General features: G+C 37.8%; 1 protein-coding gene across 2 annotated transcripts; it reads right to left on the minus strand.

Annotated features, from left to right (window-relative positions):
• Window positions 1-53: 53 nt before the first annotated feature.
• Window positions 54-23,151, minus strand: LOC145777519 (syntaxin-binding protein 5-like). Of its 2 annotated transcripts, XM_082588915.1 has the most exons (28): window positions 23,002-23,151; window positions 19,447-19,544; window positions 18,655-18,736; window positions 18,166-18,266; window positions 17,781-17,915; window positions 17,370-17,517; window positions 16,937-17,060; window positions 16,328-16,391; window positions 15,880-16,031; window positions 15,585-15,808; window positions 15,192-15,303; window positions 14,334-14,533; window positions 12,779-12,934; window positions 12,350-12,435; window positions 11,808-11,933; window positions 9,539-9,678; window positions 9,311-9,373; window positions 7,379-7,759; window positions 6,716-6,922; window positions 5,274-5,375; window positions 4,896-5,021; window positions 4,028-4,137; window positions 3,781-3,888; window positions 3,522-3,676; window positions 3,157-3,292; window positions 2,610-2,742; window positions 1,948-2,174; window positions 54-1,518 (listed from the first exon to the last, which is right to left on the minus strand). In XM_082588915.1, exons 1-28 carry the CDS (start codon window positions 23,149-23,151, stop codon window positions 1,489-1,491), a joined length of 3,876 nt encoding a protein of 1,291 aa, XP_082445041.1. In that variant the 3' UTR covers window positions 54-1,488. The 2 variants fall into 2 exon arrangements, with proteins under 2 accessions (XP_082445041.1, XP_082445042.1); XM_082588916.1 differs by lacking the exon at window positions 7,379-7,759.
• Between the last annotated feature and the right edge of the window lie 714 nt (window positions 23,152-23,865).

The following is a 23,865-nucleotide window of genomic DNA, read 5'->3' on the forward strand; positions in this document are numbered from 1 at the left end:
TCTGTTGAAAGCAATGTTAAAAGTATTCACTGTATTACAAGAAACGGTGCAAATCAAATCAGAAAAACACGTTGTATTTATGTCTACGGACATCCAAAATGCGCAATTCTGAAAATGGAATAGACACTTCCAAAGTGCTACAATGATGAACATTAATAAATAAGAAAATGTGCAGCACTGTACATAAGTTCTTGGTGCAAATAAGAATATAATGATCTGATAGCAAAACACTACAAAACAACAAGCACCGATCATGCATTGTGCGTGTCATAATACATCTTAGAACTCGCAGGCTCACTCGACATGGAATAGCTCATCCTTACACAACACTGCGTCAAATAAGGTCCCAGGCATGACCGGTTAAAGCGTTTTATAAAACTAACGCTGTGATATCATGTTAGAAATGTGACATGATTTATGGAATGTTATTCTTCTTTATATTTAGATGACAAATTTTTCAGGTAGACCAATCAAAAGATAGGTACAGTAGAGTGATGTGATCAGGCATCTGAAGATTGAAATACAGTGATATGTCTTCAACTGCATAAATACTTTAAGTACGTTATTTATGAGACACAAGAAACAAGCATTTTCATTTCACACCAGATTACGATAAACAAATGTGGTCGTCACGAACAATTACAAAGAGAACCGTAAACGTCATCGACGGATATGATTGCAGTGCGCATTGGTCACAATATGACAGCGATAGAACATGAGCAACAGTATTTGTGATGCTATTGTGGAACCAAAGGGATAATTAATTAATGAAGATATATGAAAAGACGAACAACTTTACAAGCGAATAGAAAAACAATGTAAACTTTTAAAATAGATCTACTTGTCTTCAGAGGACCACAATGTCAACCCAGACTAATCTGCAGACGTTGAAACAATGTAAAAATGACAGATTTTGGTGTCTGGGTACTTCCCGCCAGTGTGCTTTGATGTTGGTCGAACTACATCATTCATGAAGCGAAATGCAGAATGAAAACTGCATCTAAAATGAACTGCTCCTCACAATGTAAAATCTCGATTTGTTATGACCGTGTGTCAGACGACAGAAGAATCTCGCGTTAAAATTAGAACTTTGGTTTCAAACCATATCTAAAACAATCAGTGCTACTATAGCGTGATGTCTACCCATGCATTATCCATCCCTCATGGATATAATACCAAAAATATCATGTTATCACTAATCCAAACCCTCAGTTATTTCCTTTTGAATGGACAGGCCAGGCGGCATACGTCGGTAGACCTCACGCTATGGTAGTGGTAGCACCGAAAACTTTTTGTCATTTGCACTTGTCATGACAAAATAAAACCACAGCAATTACTGAAAAATATCTTAAATTTTTCGCATCGGTAGCACCTGCATTAATCATTATAAATGTAAATTGCACAACGTCCTGTCATTGCACTGTTGTGTGTTGCCTTGAAGTGCCATGCGGTTACAACCACGTGTGGTGACTATCTTCACTTCTTGCACTATTTCTTGTTTTTGTACTTCAGCATCAACTGTAAGCACAAAGATTCACATTTTTGCACAATTTTCAACCACTTATCAAAAACCCTACTAAAATTTGGCAAGAAGCACGAGATCGATCAAACTGGAACATCATTGTACATCGAGGGCTGCATCAGCTATGATACCTAAAGAGAGAGATCAACTGTAATAAGAACGACTTTTAGACTAGGAATACAAAATTGTGCCAGTAATTCAAGTTGAGACCGCGTGTGCTTAGTTGCCTGTGGAAATACTACCAGTAAAAAGCATTGCAGGTAATCCCCTTTAAAGTAGTATCAACTTAGTCAAAGTTTGGTTCGAAGAAAAATATTCTGTAGTGGCAGTATTGCAATCCATTTCCAGTTGTTTGCTTTTTATGTTGACGTTCTGTAAACGTGAGAAGAAATACTGGATTGCACCACATACAAGGCTCTACTTACCGCGTGGGCATCAGAGGAGAACTTCGAAGCTGAATCGTGCATGCGTTGAGTTTTTTCTTCCAGTTCAGTCAACTTTTCACCTCTTTCCAGAGCTTGCATCTTCAAGCGCTGCATATCGGCTCCAATGCCTCCGGATGTAGATCTCAGACCTTCAAGACTCGAACCTCCAGTGCCAGGGATGTGCTGCGCCACTCCTCTGGATGCTCTCCCACTCTGTCCTTCTCCAACTTCAAACATTGCATCATGATGAAAAATTATTGCTCTATGATGCCTAGACCCTACTAAGGTTTCAAGGAAAGTAAAACCAATGAAGCCGACAAGTTTGCTGAGATATACGTCACAGGGTCACAACCTCAGCGTCGCCAAGTTCAAACGGCAATGTAAATGGACCACTACCAAGACAAAGAGGTCAATCATTGCAGCACATGACAAAAACTTTAGAGAATGTTTTCATTCCAAATGAAATCAAGACAAATAATTTTAAACCGAAACGAAATATTTCGACATATGTTTGTGCTGAGCGCTCGCAAGTCTGAACAAATCATTAATCATTGTTGAACGTTTCGACTTTATAACGAAACAAAATACCTTTGTTCGAACAGTCCTACTTGTTGTACATCCATCACACTTTACTGACCAACAAGCAATAATCCAATACTTACATAACTCCTCTCTGTCTAGTCTTGCATGGCCGCCACCAAACAAGCCCTTGAAAAATCCAGGGTTGGGCCGTTCGGGAGACTCGCGTGGAATAAAAAGATGACCGATCACCTCCTGCATGCTTTCGTAGGTCTCCTATAAATCAAGATTCACAATAAGTTTGTTATGCAAAGTTTCATTTTTTCTCAAATGTATCGGTGATTTCTCAATAAAATACTACCGCTGTTTCATTATAATAAACGTGCAAGCGCTTATACAACATCGACACAAAAAGTTTTATGGTAAAAGCTGGTTCAAATCCATAATCACAACAGGAACATTTCTTTCAGATATCAAAAATTTTCGTCAATGTCAAATCACGGTTTTGAATGCTATGCTTATTTGAATATCTGAAATAAATCACTTCTTTCATGAGCCACTAACAAAATACATCTCATGCCAACAAATAAGCATTTTATCTCAACCCTTTATAACTTTAGACCCTACACTTTGGAGCGAAATCAGTAACGAAAGCAGAACGAAACATTTGTGTTGCCACCCTGGACTTACAATAGCGTAACTGATCCTTTGGATTTCAGTTTGACTAGCCAGGTAGATGGCCAGCGCGTTAACCCCGAAGCAGAAAGTGTTTGGAATCTTCACGTTCTGGGCGGGAAGGTACGAGGTTTCCATCAGGAGATTTAAGCTGCAAGATAACTTGTCTTTCAAACAAACATAAAACACATTCTAATGAAAAAATTACAAAAAAGAAAGTCTCAAACCTATAAAACAGCATAATTTTTATAAAAGCGCACAGTCTTAAAGCAACTCGTCAATAACTGCGTTTGTGTGATGGTAAAAAACTTGTGGACTATGAAATGCGACCTAAAGCGCAAATGAGTTAACTGTCTTGATAATATGAAACTGAAAGTAACCTCGGCAATCCATATACTAAGATATATCCATTGGAAGTATAACATGCGAGGAAGGTTCCGCCGTGAATGGAGTCCACAGTTGCTTCTACCACGAGTCCAACCTCGGTATTGAACGATACAACATGCATGCAAACTTGAGATGGGAGGGTGAACACCTGTGAAGAAATCCTTGTTACATTATCACTTCATTTTCATGGTCAAGTTGCATCGACATATCGAAATCTTGAACTTTGCGATTAAGCAAATGAAAAAAGGAAACCTTGGCTTGGCGTTCCGAGCATACGATCATGAACTGTTTGTCGACGATTGCTTGATTGTGTCCGTCTTTGTCAGGCGACTCGCTTCTCATGCTGGGACCACCCGTGTACTGAAATGTATGAACCATGGAGATTGTAATAACGTACAAAAACCGCTGTGAAAATATTATAAGAGATATATAATCTAGAACTGTGATTGGATAATCTGTTTCTTATGTGTAGTTCAGATGGAACAAGTCATTTTCCTACCCCAGTATTGCACTTTTCTCTCCAGTTCCCTGCTTCTGCTGATATGAGTTGGCCGGCCGAGTTGAGGAAAGTACAAAATATGACGCCACCTTTCATCTGTAGGACAGTTCCTGAAACACACAAATCGTTTGGTCTTTCACATGTTTTGGTTAGGCTAGTTTCATAGCAGAATCCATTGAATCAACGACCGAGGAAATGTGCAAACGTAGCTGCACCACAAACACAACAAGTCTTGGCCGCATCTGTTGCCTACTGCTTGATTTGTTAACCAGGAATGTTTTTTATTGATACAATCTCGCAGGAAAGTGCAATAAAATTTCCAAGCTTGTCAACAGTGATAGACTGAGCCGTGTTTTCAAGTAGTCCAGCTGTGAAAATAAACATTCAACTTCCTGTAACAAGTTACCCCAGTCACGCTGTTCGCCAACAGCACACTTTCACAACTTAAACAGTGCATGAATAATAATGAATTAATTAATAGCCACATCAAAAAGCAATCACTGACACTTGTAAAACAAATTCAGAGCAATAAAATTGACATGCTCCGTAGATATTCAAAGCAAACGAATTGAACGATTCGTCATGAACGAAAAAAAACTTCAAGATCACGCGGTGCTGGTACGGCTCTCGGGACAACTCTATTGAGCAATGCATTTTAAGAAATGCTCTCCATTTAGCGATACCAAGTGGATGAAATAATTCCCCGGCAACAACTATCGGAAACTTCACTCTGCCAATCTCGATGACCGCCACCGGGCCTGCATCAGTGGTTCAAAACCTCTAAAAGAATGCGAAACTTCCAGGATTAAGCTCTCAAAGAAGCTTTCCCAGTCCGAGGATAAAACTTCAATCAATCAATTAAACTCACCGCTTGGTGACGCCACTATGAGCTGGGTTGAACGTTGGTCACAGTTAGTTGGCATGCTTATCATAACGTTGAATAAATATCCACCACTTGTTCCTACCCACACGCAAGGCAACGACATATTGTCATCTGTAAAGTAGAGCTTTGTATTATTGATATGATCACAGTCAGATGGAGCAGTGCGCACGGTCAAAACGTATATTGCTTTGTGACAGCAATATCAAACGAAATCTAAGCAGCATTGGATACTGAGATGTATACAGTGAAAATTCGCAGTGACATTTGACATGTATACAGTGAAATGCATGTGATCTTATGAGAACAACAAGTGACAATATAATTGAACTACCAAAGGTATCATGCAAATAACTTCACACTTACTCTTCTTTGTGTACGTATGAGCAAACGTTAAGGAAGTAACAATCTCCCGGGGAGCTGTGCGCTCAGTCTCCGAGAAGCTCGATGCCCGGCTAAAGGCTGGGTCTGCACACACCAGTGACATGGTTAAGAATAGCGAAAACTCACCGATGGTGCTTAATGGCGCAGTTAACATGATCAAATGTTCTACAAAATGTTAGCTGGGAATTGGGAAATAAAACCTTTTCATAAGCGACACTCTTAAAAGCAAGACAAAGTAAATATTTTTTGAACTTACTTCAAATTCTAAGAAATTTATCATGCATTACGTTTTATATTGTAGTTGGTACAATTTAAAAGCGATCGCTTCTGTTGTAGCCTTGTTTTTATTAAAAATAGAGGAAGTATTTTATAAAACTGAGGTCAAACACAACTTATTGATTTGTTGCCTGAAATCATGCGATACAAAATAGCACAAAACCTAGTAACACGTGGACAAACCTCGCATTGGATCAATAGTGTTGTGATTACTATTTATAAGCAGCGACATCAATCAATGCAATTACCGGCATACCACCGCAAATGAATCAAAAAGAGAGGTTTTGCAAGAACATCGAACATAAACCTCAATATCACAAGACTGTGTGGAAATAGCATTGAAGAAAAATCTCGATCAGCGTTACAAGTTTTGATCAACACAAATTGAAGCATGATATTCAAGCAAAAACACATCACGATTTTGGTGAATTCGGCTACAACTACATAAATACATACTCTCGGCTAAAGCACCATAGAGCACTTTCTTTCGGTTTGAGGTTACAGGTGTCTGTAGCCCATTAACAGAAAAAACTATGTAACTTTCTTCATAGAATGATGCCCAAGCGAATAATGCCTTTTCTAGGAACAATTTCAACGAGTGGCTTACTTGTATTTCCATATACATTTTTCCTTTGAGCAGTAGGCTACTCATGTAGGAAAGTACAAAGACTACAACTATTGCTACAAACCTAATACAACAAGAGTCCGTGCAAATCTCTACGTTGCATAACCTTCTACTGTACGAACGACACCAAATCATTGTCAAATATCTCGGCTCAAGAAATCAAAGCCCAGTTATATTTTTAAAATGCATAAAGCTACCAAAGACTGTTCAATTGGTAAAGTTTTTAAGACTTTTCCCGGGGAACGGCAATTATTTCACCACCAAATGAAGCTTTAAACTTAAAACAGATTGAAAAAGTGAATTTGTAAAAGAGCTCATGCCATAATCATAAGTATTTGATCATTAATTTCACATTCTACTTAACTCCCACTACAACAAGCATCTCAACCAAAAGCGTCGCGTTGCCTGCAACCAAGCTGGATTGTGAGAAAAACACCGAAGCAATTGTTGAAGAAAGCTGATGAGGGCAAGAAGCCATGCAGCAATGGACGGTACAAGCTACATTTTGTTTCCAATACATTACCATCCGCGCTTGTGGTACTGTCCAAGCTCTTTTCAAAGCTAAACGACTGGGTTTTCTTAAACACTCTGTGCGGGGGTTTTTTAATTCGTTGGAAAGGATAAGAACTACCCATACTTGAGGTCGAATGCTCTCGCTGAAGAGACTTTTGGCTCGTTGTCAGATGATGTGGTGATTGAATGGGCTGACTTTGATTGCCATTACATAGCTCTGAAAAAGGAAAGAAATAATTACCATGCGTCTGAGTAACAATTCCATAAACAACAATGCAATTTCATTTTCGTCTCTGTTTATGTCTGATTATTTTATACTTGAATTGCGCATTATTCGATATAAAATTTGCTTAGCAAACTTTGCAGCTGCTTTAAAATGGAATATTGCGTAGTATTTTTGTGCATTAAACTTCCATGCTGTTAAATAATTAAAGCTTACAGATGATGAATCAAATCAGCAGGTCGTAACAAGAAACAAGTTGACATTGGTTTTAATTGAAGCGAAAAATTATTTCAATGCTGTTGTTGCACAGCGGCCGTTTTTCCTGATCTGATAAAACGCTGCACATACATAATTAAAACAGTATTGATTTTATGAACAGTTTCGATTGAAGTGGGTGATGTGATGTCACAGGGTGGCAAACGCGTGGAGTGCTGTGTGGCCAGCAATAACCTGTTTTAGGTTTCCCTTCTTGGTCTTCCTTTTCGTCACAATTATCCTCTTCTCCTAGCTGGAATGTGATGGTGGTCGGTTTTGGAGGAGAAAGAAGAAAAGCATCGTTGTCCTCGAAGCTTCCCGGACTGATCTCTTCCTCAGGAGAAGAAATCACTCCAGGAGTGGATATCATTGATAAGTACTCAGCCTTTTGGGATTGCGAGCACAAGTTGACCGGTACCGACTTCGGCTTTAAACTCGTTCTTCGGAAGGTGAGGGGGGAGAGTGGTTTTGCAAAGTAATCGCCGATACTTTTCCGGGTCAGTCGTGATTTCTTAGCAACCATTCCCCATTTTACTTTCGCATCGCTAACTCTTGTGGTTGCTTCGGGCCCTTCATCTAAGTCAGTTGAGCACAAAACGAATCAACAAAAACGGCACAAGCATCAAACACATCAATTGCAAAATTTCAATTATGATGTACAAAAGCTATATGATACTGGTTTCGGTGGCAGATTTCAAAATTCCACTGCAGCTTTCCACTACTGAACGAAGTCTTTAAGAGACAGATGCTACAAAGGTTTAAAGATACCTGATTGTTTGTACGTCACCGAACGTTAAAGCGACGTAAAAACACTTTTGTCAGACGAAAGTACATTAGTTGGCGGTCAAAATCGTATCTTATATTTTTAAAACGAAGGCCAAGAGACCCGATGCTGTCAGAGGGTGGAATTTTAAAAGACCAGAGAAATGGGATACGCCCATGATTTGTAGTATTAAGCTACTGGATGTACAAACAGATACTATAAGTGGTACTTTAGTGATCCATGTACACTTTAAGTCAACACTGCTATTTAAGCAAGGTACGTCATCAAAAAGTACAGTTATAATGTACGTGCCGGAACAAACCGCTGGCTGTAAAAGACAGGCAAATAACTATTTGTAAAGCAAAAACTGAAAAGATTAAACAGCATTGACGAAGAAAAACTAAAATTATATGTTCCAATGTGTACATTTCATCATTTATTTTTACTTCTTGCGATTAAAATACTGAACAAACAACGGCACACCATGCATATGGATGACGTCACGTTTAGCTTTACCCAGTTAACAAAACCAACCTTTTTTTGCATTGATTCAACGTCTGCAGACGTTGTACCACTGTAAAAAAGCCGGATTTTGCTGGCTAGGCACATACTGTAGAATGCAAATACTGTCTGTCTACACAACGCAATTGAGGAGTAAACACGATGAAAGTGTTAGTTGAGCAGAAATAAGCAAACTAAACGACTTGCAAGCTTATTTAAAGCAAAACAAACCCAGGTTATTTTAAAAATACTATTCATATATTTTTGTGCTTGGTACTAAATTTGAAACATGTTTATCGGGACAAAGGTGGTTATCCTTACCAAACAAATTAAAAAAACGTTGACCTAAAGATAACATTCAAGTTGAACCACCCTTTCGTCAATTGCTACTATTGCAAATTCAAATCAAACTAAGGCTATTCACTATTCAGCCCAGGGTCAAAAATTCTTATGATTCACTTAATAAAAGTTTTCGCGACACTGATGGAAGAAGAATGTCGTCTTGTCACCGGCTACAGCACAATTCAATTATGAAACATATAACGCAGCCAGACTGCGATGTTGTTGAAATCTGTTCACACGTCGCTGTCCAAGCGGCTCACTTGAGCACAACCCGATGAAGGTGAAATTAGTTTTGACAAGTTTCCACTGTTGGTTTACCAAAAATCAACATTTATAGAGAAAATACGAACGGTAGTTGATATACCTGTCTATCCATGACGAAAACACACTAAAATTAATATTTCTTATGGCAGGTTGTTTTGTTTGTTAAATTAACAAAATGGCCTGCGAATCTCAGAAAGATGCACAAGATAGCTTAGAAAACAATAGTAGAGAATTTAATGAACAACGACGTCACCTACCTGTGGGAGATTTCAGTACAGCTTGGTCAAACGAAAATGAAGATGGTGCAGATTCATTGGGTCCTGAAATTTGAGAGGCTGGTAAATTTATTCGAAGTTTGCCTGCTGCATTGTACAGAAAAACAACGCTGACAATGTATTTATTGTTTAAGATATGGAAGTGACACACCGCTAGTAAAACGCACAACGTATTGAGCAAAATCAAAACTTTTACAAGTTCTTTAAAACCTGATTTATGTTTGTTGGGACTGCGAGGATGGATTCTCTTGTCAATTGACATCAAAAGGGCGTCGGCACTCATGTTTAGCAAGCATGTCTTCTGCAGCATGTCCACAATGCAAAGAGAAGTCGTCGTACCGAATGCTAATCTAATCAATAAAATTAACATTTGCGTCACAATCCATCTAACGTCTTTCAACGTCAAGTAAGAATAAATAGACGAAAACTTTTTGCTTTGGAACGCACTAAACTTATACAGCAACTCGGCTACGGCGAAACCCGATAATACCTCAAAGCTTTTTTCGCCTAAAATATTCATTGAAATTCACAAATTACTCTGACATTTCCTATCTTATACAGAGACGCTTTATATTAAAAAGTTAATTATATGCAAACATGGCGTAGAGTTTGCGTAACTTAGACAGCGGTTGCAAAAAGGCATTTCATATCAAAATTTTGTATCTTGAAGCACGGGAAAAATGTGAGATATTAGTCTGAAATGGCGTGGCGTAATTTGGAGAAAGCGTTTGTGCATGATTCCTTATCCAGCAATTCATCCATTTTGGCATTAGTCCAACATCCTCCTGCTTAGAAAGGTAATTAAGCAATCAACTTACTGGGAGTCGAACGCCAAACCTCTTGATTCTGAGACAACACACTGCCACTAAGCACTAAGCCACAAACCGCTTGTGTTAATACCAAGGAATGAGATTTCCTTTTATTTCGGGCAAGAAATTCTCTAACGAGCAAAATTTTCTCTTTGTACACTGATAGGTCTAAATCAATGTAAAGCAAATGTTTAAAATGTACCAAATGCAAAATACCAAAAATGTCGAATCAATGTGAAAAGGATCAATTTTGGTTGGGAGAAGTTTAGTCTAGTTAGGAAAAAAAGACCAATCCTACTAGCTGGGTTCCTGCTCTAAAGATTTCAATATGAAATGAGCTTGACCCTAATACATACAAATATTTACATACCCGCTTGGGTTCATACAATAAGAGTAGAAAATGTGGACAAGCGGGAAAGCATACGCCTATTTACATTTACAAACGAATTTCTAAGATTTTTAGCCTTCATTTTTCAATCCGATGGTTTGTTAAGTCAAATCAATAAATCTTTTCAAGGCACCGATATTAGAGTTGGATACGGCTAGATGTTGAGATGAAATTTATTAAAACCTTCCAATGAAGAAAGTACCGCGAAATAAGCTAGCAATGATTGAAAAATTAAGAGGCTTGGATGATTTAGTGGTTAGTGCGTCAGCCTATGAACCGATAGGCATGGGTTCGACGCCCTGTCAGGTCATACCGGAGACTTTTTAAAAGCAGTACTGAATCTTGTTTCTGCTTGGCACTCAGCAAAGATAAGGAGTCAGAATAACAATGTATTCGCCTGCACCTCTATACGGCTGCACTGACATTGCCTGCTTTGTAAAGCGCTGAGGAGCAACGCATATCTGCGACGGATACAGCGCCATACGGTATGAAAGAGCACATATTATTAAGCTACTTTGTGCTACTATAATGTTAATGAAGACATAGTAACATGGACTGAACATATTGCAACGCATTAATGGCTAATACATTAATGAACATTATCTTCGAATCATGCTATTGATAACCGCACCATATGTCATTTAACAAGCACATGGTGATGATAAGTTATGGAAATCAAATGCGTAATGCTGCACACAGGCGACAATTAAACCAATTACAAACATCAACCAGTCAAGTGTAACAAACATAACTGTACAGACAGGCAGACGATCTGTTGAATAATTGAAACGTTTTCTGTTCAGAAAACATGGTTTTAAATAAGCATGTACGTTCACAGTGTAAAAAGCTGATTGAAAGTTTTAGGATTTCAATTTTGATTGTTCTTATGGCGAAAACTTCCACTATCCCTACATTTAACTACCATCACTGCAAAGGCGACGTATGTAGATGGGACGAATAACGTTATTAGTCTCATCAACAGACCAACAGAAGATGCACCATCATAATTTTTTGGAAGTTCAGTAGAAAAAAGTAGTTCCGCACGTGAACAACAAATATGCACCAAATGTAGATCACGCACGACTAGTCGACTACATTACTCCAGAAAACAGTTGTTTTCACAAAGTGCTGTCTACGGCCAGACAGGATAGAAAAATATTACAATAATCCACTTTTGACAAACTGTGATGTCCACCACCAAAAACAGCGTTCATATTTAGGATCGTTCTCTTGACATTGCAGTAACGCCAAGTCGGGGGGGAGGAATCTACAAATCACTTACAGTTGATACGATGTATTCATTGACAGGAATGTGATGTGCGACGGCGGTTCCACATCGGTTCCCAACATCAAACACACGAGCTCGGCTTGAAAACCAGGACTTTGCCGTACTGGACCGCTCTTCACTCTGCCAAAACAATCAACAATGTAATGAAAATAAAACATAAACATCCTTGAGCATAGCATCTGACCGCCCCGCAAGCTCAGTGGATACGCGCTGGTTCGGCTCTCAGAGTGTGCGCTTGAGCAACGCATTTCAGGACTGCTCTCCATTCAGCGGCAAGTAGTGAATGGAATAATTCCCCGGCAACAACATACTAACAATCGGAAAATATCACTCTACCAATCTTGGTAACAGGCCCCGTGTCAAAAGCCTATAGAAGCACGCGAAATTACCAGGAATAACCTATCAAGGCTTTGTCAGTTTAAAGCGGATATTGTGAAGTTATCTATTTAGTGAGCCCTGATCCATCGAAGAGAACACAACTGCTTTAAAAAAAATTCTTTCTTTTGAAAAAAAAGTAATGAAGAACAGTCACACACTTCAGCAGCGATGTTGGTTGGGGACAGGATGGGGACGATCCGTTGCTTTCTCGCTTGGTTTCCGCGTCTTGCGGTTTGTCCGTTTCCTGGCAAATTTAAAAAAAATTCGGGTTGCCATGCTGTGAACCACATGATTTAATTCCCAAAGCTCAATGACAATAAAAACGTAGGAATCCATCTTCCTTTGATTCCGAACGACGATTGTATTATACCAACCATTTAGTAAAATTCACATCGCTAGCAAACCCAACACAATACGAACGAGCAACAAAGCCCCAAAAGAATGATACCGTACGCTACCACATTGGTTTTACGTGTTTAAATATTCCGTTGCCGTCACATGGCTCTCCGACACTTGGCAAGCTAATCGATATAAATAATTTAAAGGTACAATTAAATATTTAATCTTAACATAAACAAACAAAATACCGTTTTATCAGTGTCGGGCTCAGAATGTTGGCCGGATTCATCTTTGGCCTCGGCGTGACTCGAGTTTGTCGTCTGCGTCGCTACCTGCCCGTTGCTCGAGCGAGTGAGATTCTCAGTTGAGCTGTGAGACTCGTTCACGTGGAAAATGCTCAGGCACTGGAAATGGGAACTTTAAACAGATTTTGCATCAAGCAAACCGAATTCCCTCGGGAAATTAAACACACATGCAGTTGCACCACCCTAGACAGCAAATCAACCATTGTTTACTTTAATTTGTAGTCTGGGACAAGGTTATGAGAAACAGATGCATCAAGGACGGTGACAATAACGAAACTTTATTAAGGAAAACGGAATAATAAAAAAGGCAAAGAAATTGGTTCCAAAATTGCTGTTGACATAAGTTGTCAGTTTCCTAAGGATATCAGAAATGGCAGTCAAGCGGTATTGCCCTACATATCATAGGTTACAACGCGTATAAAACGGAATAGTTACTTTTGAGACAAGATTTCAATAAATTATTGGGCCTTACAGTGTACACACAGCAATTTAATTGCCTTCTGTGCTAACATTTTTATTAAATTTTGCTATCATTTTCAAACACACAGATTCAGAATCTGTAAATTCTTATAAGAAAGTAGACAAACAAGTGTTAGGTTAAGAGGTTACAACGGTGTGTAAATAGCCACCGACAGCCAGAACATTAAATGACAGACAAAAGAATTTACAACCTACTATCAGGACAACTAACCGAACCAGAAGATATTACTTTATCACGATGTTTTCGATCGTCTGCTAATAAGCAGGTGCAAACTTTACAGTTACGTGTAACAGCAAAGTGTCCACAAAAAGGTTGAAGTAATGAAAAATTGCACAAACAGTAAATCGCCCTTATCGTTCGGCATAATTAAGAGCTTATAAAATATCCTTGATCTTGCAGTGTATGGCTTTAAAGGTGTGCAGATAAGAATACATGATTTCACGACTTGTTACAACAAACACGATTCCGGGATTATAACAGATTAACAGTGCAAAGAAATTCATTAAACGGCTGCTCAACGATCTTGCCCAAAAATACACCAAGAGTTTGTGTGCACCAACAATCCAACATGGTATCGTCCGTAGTATTTACACGGATGTAAAGCGATGGTGTACTGAGGGCTGTTATTGATCAATAAGATTCTCGGACCCCAAATCAAAACACGTCTCAGAAAAATTCAATATATGCGCAGTGGTTTCTTCAAGTTTCCAGGCCCTGATCCAAAATTACACCTTGAACCAAAATTACACCTTGAACTCCTTGAACACCTTGAACACCTTGAACCACCTCCACTAGTGGGGAACAAACCGATGATGGATTATGATGATGATGAACTCCGCTGTCAACTCTACCAGGTGTATTTCCACCGCATAAATATATTATAACGTAAAAACAACCTCAGTGAGCCAAGTTTGCCATATTTGGGTCGTTTCAAACGTTGAAACGATATAAAATGGTCCCTTTTGCAACAAGGACACGACAGATGTAAAGCAAAAACATCATTGCAAAATGACTTACCGGGATCTCTGACTGAGTTTCTTGGGTGACGAGTTTGTACAAGATGACAACGCAACTGACATTAACAACAGCAAGAGTTCGACTTTCGGGGCAGAGAAACATGTGAGTGATTTGAAATGGGTCATCTTCGTCATTGTCGCAATCGTCGTCTTTTCTGAACAGCTTTTTCGTCCTTAATTTGTAGATGGCTTTCAGGAAAACTAGAAGGCAATAATGTGTCGTTAGCCCGTGTTTGCTCACACCCCGCCCTATAAGCATCAAAAAAATCACCGATATTCACTGCTCTTTGCATTGGTTACTAATTAACTAGCCAGACGCCCAAACAACTTCTCAGTGCTGCAACGTCTTTACGAAAAGCAACGACCTTGAATAAAGCCAAGATAAAGGTGGATCAACCGAGCTGCTTGTTCTCATCAAAACAATTAAAAGGCATTCTTGAAATCCTTCAGAGATTATTAACTTTCCCTTGTAAATTTATGTACTAGCCAGTCATCTGGAGTGGGACCTACCAGTATAGAAATGCCTGGCACAACATGCACGTTTAAAAAGAATACCCGATGATGATGATGAGCATATTGGTATTGGAACCTATTTGGCTGCCTGGAGAGTGTCAACAGCAAAACCTGATAGAATTTAGATCTTAGTCTCTAAATTATACATAAATGTTCAGTGTGGGTGCTGTTCTGTTGGATACTCTTGAGCGTTTTGAAACAATGATTTGCTGGCAAGTACCCGTCGCGACTATAAGCCAAGAAAAACAGGACAACTTGTGTTCTGTGACTAATGATGACATTATGCAGATTCTTTCACAAGGGGTGGGTGTATGGAAGGTAGTGGAAAATTAGAACACAACCGCACCTGCAGAAGCGTCCCAGAACCTTAAAGATCCATCTGCGTGGCAGGTGACGAAGATTTCCGGAACTCCGTCACAATCATCCACGCTCCATTCGCCGCCGGTGATTGGCCACTCCTGCATTGAGAAGAACAAAAAGGAACTTAAATTTTTGCTGCATAGGAGGCTGGCGATGGCTTTCATGTGACTTATACGTATCTCTGATTATCTAAGATAGTAGTTTAAAAGTGACATGGTTCATTAATACGCTCATATTCTCAACGCATTTCGAATGAAAAATTTTTCCTAAAAAAATATATAAAATGAAAAAATAAAACACCATCAAATTCATTTCGTCATCAAAACGTCACTGTCTTCTAAAAAAATAAAAGTAGTAATAACTGTAACCATAATTATACCTTTTTGGTTCCTTCGTCTCTGTGCACCTTTGACGCTGCAACTTGATACAAGCCAGGTATCAAGTCGGTGTCTGGGTCAGGAATATACTTGAGGCAAGTGACTGGTGAATCGTGAATATCCATGGCGTGACCGAGCTCGATAGAAGGATAGCCTGGAACCTCAAGATCAATAACGACAAGCTCTCTTTCAGTGAGTATCGCAAGCGCAGTGGGATCTTGAAAATCTAAAGTTAGCCAACGTTAAAAAAGACGTCAAACGCGCTTGCATCGACATAACATCGGAAAATTAACGCACCTGTGGGCCACGGTGTTGCTGTGATGGCTTGAAAGTCGACAATGCTGTGATCGACTTCGAGGATTGTAGTTGATTTGCCTTTCATCACAGTTATGCTGGGTCTAGTTGGCATGCTACGTGAAAAGCCTCCAGAAAATACAATAAATGGATCTCTGCAGAAATTAAGTTGATGCATAAGAATTTACCGCATCTTGTGGTCGTTTACTTTGTTCTACATTAGAAAAACGAGCAGTGCTGGTGCTTTTCAATCAAATAAGGAATTATTTGCATTTTTGGATGTCTGCAAAGAACTGGACATACATAAGGAAGTTTTTTTTCTTTTTCTGACATATGAAAATAAACAATCTTCATTAACGAAACAGCTTGGTCACTTCGATACTACAATGTTAAATTAACAGTTACAACATTAAAATTGACCGCATCACAAAAGGTGTCTGAAATTACTTACGTATTTCTGCAAGATAACCATGCAACCTTGTCCATAGGATGGCAAGCGTCATCATTATTTTTCGCTGAAATGCAAACGAACTTTGGCAATTATACGACTTGATGTTGGATGCATAACATAAGAAACGTTAAAAAAGTTAGAAAGATACTCGGTTTCAAAGACAAAGCAAAACATCTACCAGCTAGAGCTTGAATAAAAGGTAGGATTGTTTGTTTATCTCAGATTAACCCTTGAGTACAAAAATTTTAGTATTAAACAACTGCACTAGTGAAAGTATGTTCATTTCGGATACATGACGTTGAAAATCACTTTAAATTCAATATTGGAAAAAGAATTAAAACATTTGTGACTATCCAAACAGTTATGTACAAACTACCTATGTTAAGAAACAGAAGTCGACAGAGAATTTCTCAATAAAAACAACCAGTGCAGTCAAAATATGACATTCAGACGACTATTGTTTTGAAGATCTACAGTGCAAGCAGCACGTAACCACTAGATCACTACCTTTAACCAGTAGAGTGCCTTTCCAAGACGGAATTAAATCAAACACGCAAAAAATCAATAGAATAAAAAATTAAGAAGCTCGGTACGTAAGGTGCTACCCACCATGTGGCCGTTGTTCTTGCTGGGGATTAGCGCTATTCCTGCAATTCCATATTGTCAAGCTGCCATTGCTGTGGCAACACATGAATTGTTTGCCCTCAAAGTGCCAACACGTGTGCCGAATGCTCTGCAGATGATTAAACGTAAATGAAATGGTTTTGGATTTACCTCATAAGCACAAGAATTAAAAAATGCCTTTAAAAATAAAAAAAAAACATCCAGTGTTGGTAAATTAGAGAAAATAAGAAATCGCTGATCACACAAATTTTAAAATATTACTTTTTATAATTATATCTATTGCTAGTTAATTGTACACCATAGCATACAGAAGAGGTTGTATAAGCAAGAAATCAATCAAGTGTTCAGTTATTAAAAACAAGAACAACACAAAGGTGACATAAACCAAATATAAAATGACACAACAGACATCACCTACATGCGAGCAATGGTATCGATGATCCGGGCTTTTATTCTTTAAATCCCACAAAACTACGAAACCAGAACTAAAAGAAATAAGCAGTTTGTTTTCGTCGACAGGGTTCTCAGATACGGTAACAATGTGACCAGGGTGAGACTTCTGTGATCTGGAAAGATAAAATTATACGATGACTCAAAATCTTGAAATATTCTATTGTAGCCTACACCAATACAATTTTTTCAGAAGTTCACTTTCTAGTTACGGAGCTGTGCTTTAAAAGAGAAATTACTGTATTGGCGGACCTGTTTTAACTGATAGCTGAGTTTCATCAAGATGTTTACTCAGCAGAAATAAGGTATTTAAACATGTCAGGATTTTTTTCATTTGCTGAAGGCTAGTTTATTCAACGCTGCACAACACTATACGTACAGTTCAATAGCTTTGTTCCAGCTGATTGAATAGCCTGAAAGAGTGAATGTTTCAACGTTACACAAGTGGATATTGCCCTTCTCTGTTCCAACATACATCCAGTTGCTTTGATGAGGTATATCACAATATGTTATCCTGAAACATTTAGGATATTTCAATCACATACAAAAAAAATTAAATTAGAAACAATGTAAAAAATGAGTCAGAATTCATTGTTTAATTGATTGAGTTGCTTCTGGACTTGCAGCTTATTCATTGTTTAATGTTCCACATCACAATCTGTTTTTTCGTTGGCCAACCTACAGTATGTTGATGCACTAAAAACACGAAAATCCTTTGCAACAATGCAACAAGTATTTTATCACAAATAGCTAAACCTCGATACCTTTCTTTTTTGAACTTTAAAGAATGCAAAATTGCTGGTTTCGTCTGACGAAGATTCCATAGATGAATTGTATCGTCAGCACAGACAGATACAAGTGCACCCTAAAAGCATGCAATTAATGTTGATCAAACATACCCAGTTAGAAAAAGTAGCCAAAAGGTGAAGTTATATAAATAAGCCCAAAGGTAAGTTTGCAAGAAAAATTACAACAGATGACATTTTAGAGGTTGGTACATGTCGCAAGATAGCTGAGTACACAATTATCCAAATGAAGTGACAGTATCTTGGACGTTTTTACAAGGAGTCTAGGCCGATAAAACTAGCGGTATTTTCCGATTGTCATTTATAACACAATGCAAACTTATGAACGTTCCTTCTCGAAGGCATGAATTACTTTTCACGAATTGTCTTATTCCACGAATCCACGGCCATATTGATTCTATTTTGAACAATATTGGCAGAATTACTTTGTCTGTTGAAATATCTTACCTGATTTGCCAAAAACTGAAGCTGAATGACAGAATAATCAGTATCGTGAGTGATGTAGCAATCTACACCGGGTTGACCCAAGCTGTTCAGTAAATACAAGTTGATAACAATAATTACCACTGAGATTAAAATTTTTCCACACTGACATAATTGCATGAACAAAAAATGTAAGTCCAAGCCATTTACTTCAATTCTAAGTGAAGAAATACAGTAATCTCATTGATGAAAAAATTTACAAACCCAATGCTTCACACCACAATATTTGTATAAACATTTTTAAAGCATAACATTTTATTGCTTGTTATTTAAAAACAAAAGCGATAACTATGACAGACTAAATGTGCTTTGCAGTTATCCTTCATTACTGGACTAGTAAGAAAAAAGTGACATTGTTTCGCAGAAATAGAACGAGTGTCGAAAATGATATATATTTCCTAAACATAGCATTATATATTTATTTCAGTTTTTCAAAGCTCCCCTTGCAACAGTATCTTTCAAATTGTTTAAACAACACAATCAATTGAACTACATGAGTTCAGTTCATTGAACTTAAGAATGTTACTACTAAATGCGCAATCGTACAAAGTTTGACAAATACGATTGAATCTTGGTTATATACTGTGTGCAATGCAATTAGCAATGTTGAAACAATGTGATACAGACAACTTACAACATATTTTTTTAATTTTAAAGACAAACAAAGAAAGATTAGTCATCAACAATGGTGTATAAGTTTAAGAAAAATTCCAACCAAACTAAATGCTAAGTTGCTAGCTTAGTGGATTTTCTTACATTCGAATACAGCCAGAATTGCATCCAATTGCAAGCAGTTTTTGCACCGGATCGTATGCAAGTGCGGAAGGTTTGTTTGGAAAACCATGACGAACGATCTGCAAGACATGGTCATATGTATCATTTCAGCAATATTGCCTATAATAAATACATCAAAGCAGAAACAAAGTTTTTTTTCTGCTTTCTACATTACAAAGACTTGTATATACTGTGTAATATTTCCCAAAACAGTTCAAAGTTATTAGTTAGCACTTTAGCTTGCATTATGGTCGAGTCAGGTCATTTTGTTGCAACAACCATGAAGATAACATGGACACTGCCTATGGGAAAACAATATTCATTTTAGCTCGACATATCTCAAGAATTACATTTATCATTCCAATCAATAAGTTAATATTTTGTGTGATACATGATCTGCTCTACTAATCTGCATTGCTCAATTATTTTAACAGCTGCAATTGTTTTACTCTGAAGTCTGATTTGTTACTTTATAATCATGACGTGTGTTTTAAAGCAATATTGTGCAAGATATGTATTGGACTCAGTATTTTACAATGCAGACAGCATCAGTGAAGTCATATAAAGGTGCAGTTGAGTACATTATTAGTGGGTCTGCTACTATTTGGTGAGTTCGATTCGGTGAGTCCGATTCGGTGAGTTCCTAACCTCTAACCCTAAAACGGCAATGATAATTAGGCTACGGTACCCAATAATTTTTAAAAAAATTGAAAAAATCACCGAATAGAGATCGGACTCACCGAATCGGACTCACCGAAAAAGGCCATTCTGATTATTAGTATTACCCCAAAACCATTCTTTCACTGATTGCTAAGTAGTCAGTGGGTCATAGCACCACCTTAAAAAAGTCTTCTTGACAGGAAGTCCATGTCTATTGATTCAGAGGTTAGCACTGTAACAACTAAGCCACCGAGCAAGTAAACTGCAATTGTTAGGCTACTTTTTACCAATTGCTTTACAGAAAGGTTGTCAGTTTGCAACACAAAGCAATATGTATGTACAATCTCAAATTCAAGACATAACTGAATAACAATGCAAACAGACATATAGATTCTTTGATTTATTAATTAACGATATTAGATACTGCTGAGTTTTAATTGTAACACCTAAGTTAATTTGTGTCATTGATGTACTTCATTGTTCTTCATCTGACAAGCTTCAATTGCCACATTGAGAGTTATATATTTAAAAACAATGGCAAACAAATAACTTACTGTAACACAGTCGAAATCGGTTAATCGTATCAGCCATTAGCCAGATGGTTTGATACGATTATTATCCTATTGATACATTCAACCAATTTGCTCAAGAGGTTCATTGTGATCAGACGTTATCGTTGGAAATGTGCATGTGCTAACTCGGTTGTATTGGGCTTCACAACAGTGTGGCTCTGGGTTTTTTTTTGCTGAGCCTTTTCAGTCAATTGTCCGAAATGACTTGAAAAAATTTGGTCATTTTTTATTCATTTTGGTCATCAAGTACCGTAGCTGATACAAACCAAAAAATTTTCGGATATTTTGACTGAATTGACTATGTATTTTTTCGGACATTTTGACCAAATTTACTATATTTTTTTGGACATTTTGCTAAAAAATCGGTCAATGAGCGATAAATGATCAAAAAAAAACCAGATGTGGTTTAATCCTACAACTATTTGCAAGTCTACTTATACTCAAAGGAATTTAGTAGTACTTTGTTACACAACACAGTGCAAGCAAATGGGTGTACACTGCACAATCAAAGCATTTTCCAGAAACTGCAGCAGTCAGACTCCTTTTATCTAAAATGATATCTGTGACGTCACAAGACGAACTTTGACCGCCTGCATCTTTGTTTCAAGCATGCTATTTTTACATTTATAGCAGTGTAATTATTTCCTTATTTGTTCTTTCGCCTTAAAGAAGTCCAGCTCATAAAGATTAGATCTTTGTAGCACAATGATACCATTAACTAAATAAAGTATGTAAACGAGAAGCAAATGCTGATTTGGTTAGGGATTATCTTATTTCCCTAAGTTCCAGTTAGGGATTATTATTATCTAGATATTATCAGATACATTCCTTTAAGTGGGATACGCTAAACCAATAGATTTACTTAACATTAGATGAGATTTGGTTAGGGATTTCAAATTTGAACACAATAAAACGATTGATATGATTGATTGAATCTTTATCCTCGGACTGGGAAAGCTTCTTGCAGAGCTTAATCCTGGCAGTTTCGCATACTTGTAGAGGCTTTGAATCACTGACGCAGGCCCGGTCACCGAGATTGACAGAGTGAAGTTTCCGATTGTTGAAGTCTTGTTGCCGGGGAACTATTCCATCCATTAGATGCCACTGAATGGAGAGCAGTCCTTAACGTGCGTTGCTCAAGCGCACACCCCGAGAGTCGAACCAGCGCCGCTTGATCTTGAAGCTTCTTCGTTCCAGAAGTGACGCGCTAACCAATTGAGCTATCGGGGCGGATATGTTTAAGCAAAATGCACATAACCGATTTCATTTGTACAAATTATATAAATGTTTCATAATGTTGAATCAAACATTTTCAACTGATATTCACAAACATGAATTTTATGAACAACGGACGATTGGACATCTCAACTTTCTACAAAGTGAGATTTTTCCAAACAAAAATATATATCTGTATTTTTTTGTACTTTTTACTGTGTAATTGTGTAATGTGTCTGCAACTAATTCACCACACCAATTTTTTTTTATGGTTACCAATAAGCTTGTTGAAGAATAAATGTGTCAAATTTCTCTTAACTTGTACATTAATTCAAGCTTACTTTTGTGACTAAAGTTTTGTACCGATATTAGCAAAAATCTAATATCTGGTATCAACAGATTAACATTTGTCACAAATTATTTACAACAGTATTCACATCGCCCATTTCAAACATAACTGTGATACCACCTGAAAATTAATTCCTCCATATGAAACAAACAATAGTTATACATTTAATACAATTTATTCTTGGAATGTTATCATTATATACGTATTTTCATTATACATTCAGCTATAAATTTGGTTGGTTGGTTTTGAATCTTTATCCTTGGACTGGCAAAGCCTTGATAGGTTAAGTCTGGTAGCTTCGCATACTTGTAGAGGCTTTTGACGCAGGGCCGGTTACCGAGATTGACAGAGTGAAATTTCTGATTGTTGAAGCCTGGTTGCCGGGGAATTATTCCATCTATTAGGTGCCGCTGAATTAAGAGCAGTCCTTAGAATGTGCTGCTCAAGCGCAAACCCTGAGCGTCAAACCAGCGCCGCTTGATCTTGAAGCTTCTTCGTTCACAAAGTCACACGCTATGCAACTGAGCTATAGGGGCGAACATTTATTAGTTATGAAAATGTTGCTGTTAACCTAATTCAACAGCAACTACATTATGCATATCAGAAAGATAAAAAGCACCTGGGTGCTTACAACATCTAATATACGGTATTATTATGAATGCCTACAACAAATAAATCTTAAAACATTTCGGTTTCAAACTTGGCAAAAACAATAAATAAAACTTAGAAGTGTAGGTATACCTTGCATGGTTGAAATTGATTTTCTGTCAAGTTTTCCCAAAACTCAGGCTCTTTCTTCTTGCTGCCTGAATGTCCTGAAGAAGATTTCAGCACAGGTGCAGAAGAATTATTAGTCAGAACATCTAGCACGCGTTTCATTACTTTTGTCATTTTGTTTATCCATTTATACTCTGTCTGATTTCACTAAAATTTGTACAGCCTATACATTTCTACAACACAATTTCAGTCAAGAGAAAACCTCTGTTGCTGCAAAGTGCAAAATCACAAAAAAGTGCACATGGATTTACTGCAAACTAGGTAGCTTACCCAACTTACAACTTGTGGCCTCTAATACTGACAGCAATAGCAGTTTAAAGCGGTTGGTGTCAGTGGTTTTAATCTTCTGCAATTATGTAAAACTTCTAGCATTAAGCTTGAATGCAATAGCATTCGAATGAAGCAATAGAGCAGATGGCCTTTCTCAGGGTTCGATCTTAACGCTAGTCCGCTAGCCAATGGCTACTGAAAATTTGCGCGGACTAGTAGAAATGTTGCAGTACTAGTCCGATTGGCTAGTGAAAATATTCGCCGGTGAAAAGTTTTGGTTTACAAAAAGGCGATTGGCAATGTCACTCTGAAATACTGCAAACGAAGAAGGCTGCAAAGTCGGTCAACTAAGCAGACGTGACTACTTTTTTCTCGCAACTTCGCTGGACACGACACGTGGTAGTAGTGAGCACGCCAGTACAGAGAGTGCCAGCATCCCAGCAAGCAGCAGTTAGCGAAACAAATTAACGTTTTTTTGTTGATATATCGTGATCAAATGCTGATTCAACGTTACTACAAAGTGTCTAACGCTTAGTGTTAGCTGGGTAGTTGTCTAAT

This window comes from Aplidium turbinatum, chromosome 9, assembly GCF_918807975.1.
Source record: "Aplidium turbinatum chromosome 9, kaAplTurb1.1, whole genome shotgun sequence".
Taxonomy (NCBI): domain Eukaryota; kingdom Metazoa; phylum Chordata; class Ascidiacea; order Aplousobranchia; family Polyclinidae; genus Aplidium; species Aplidium turbinatum.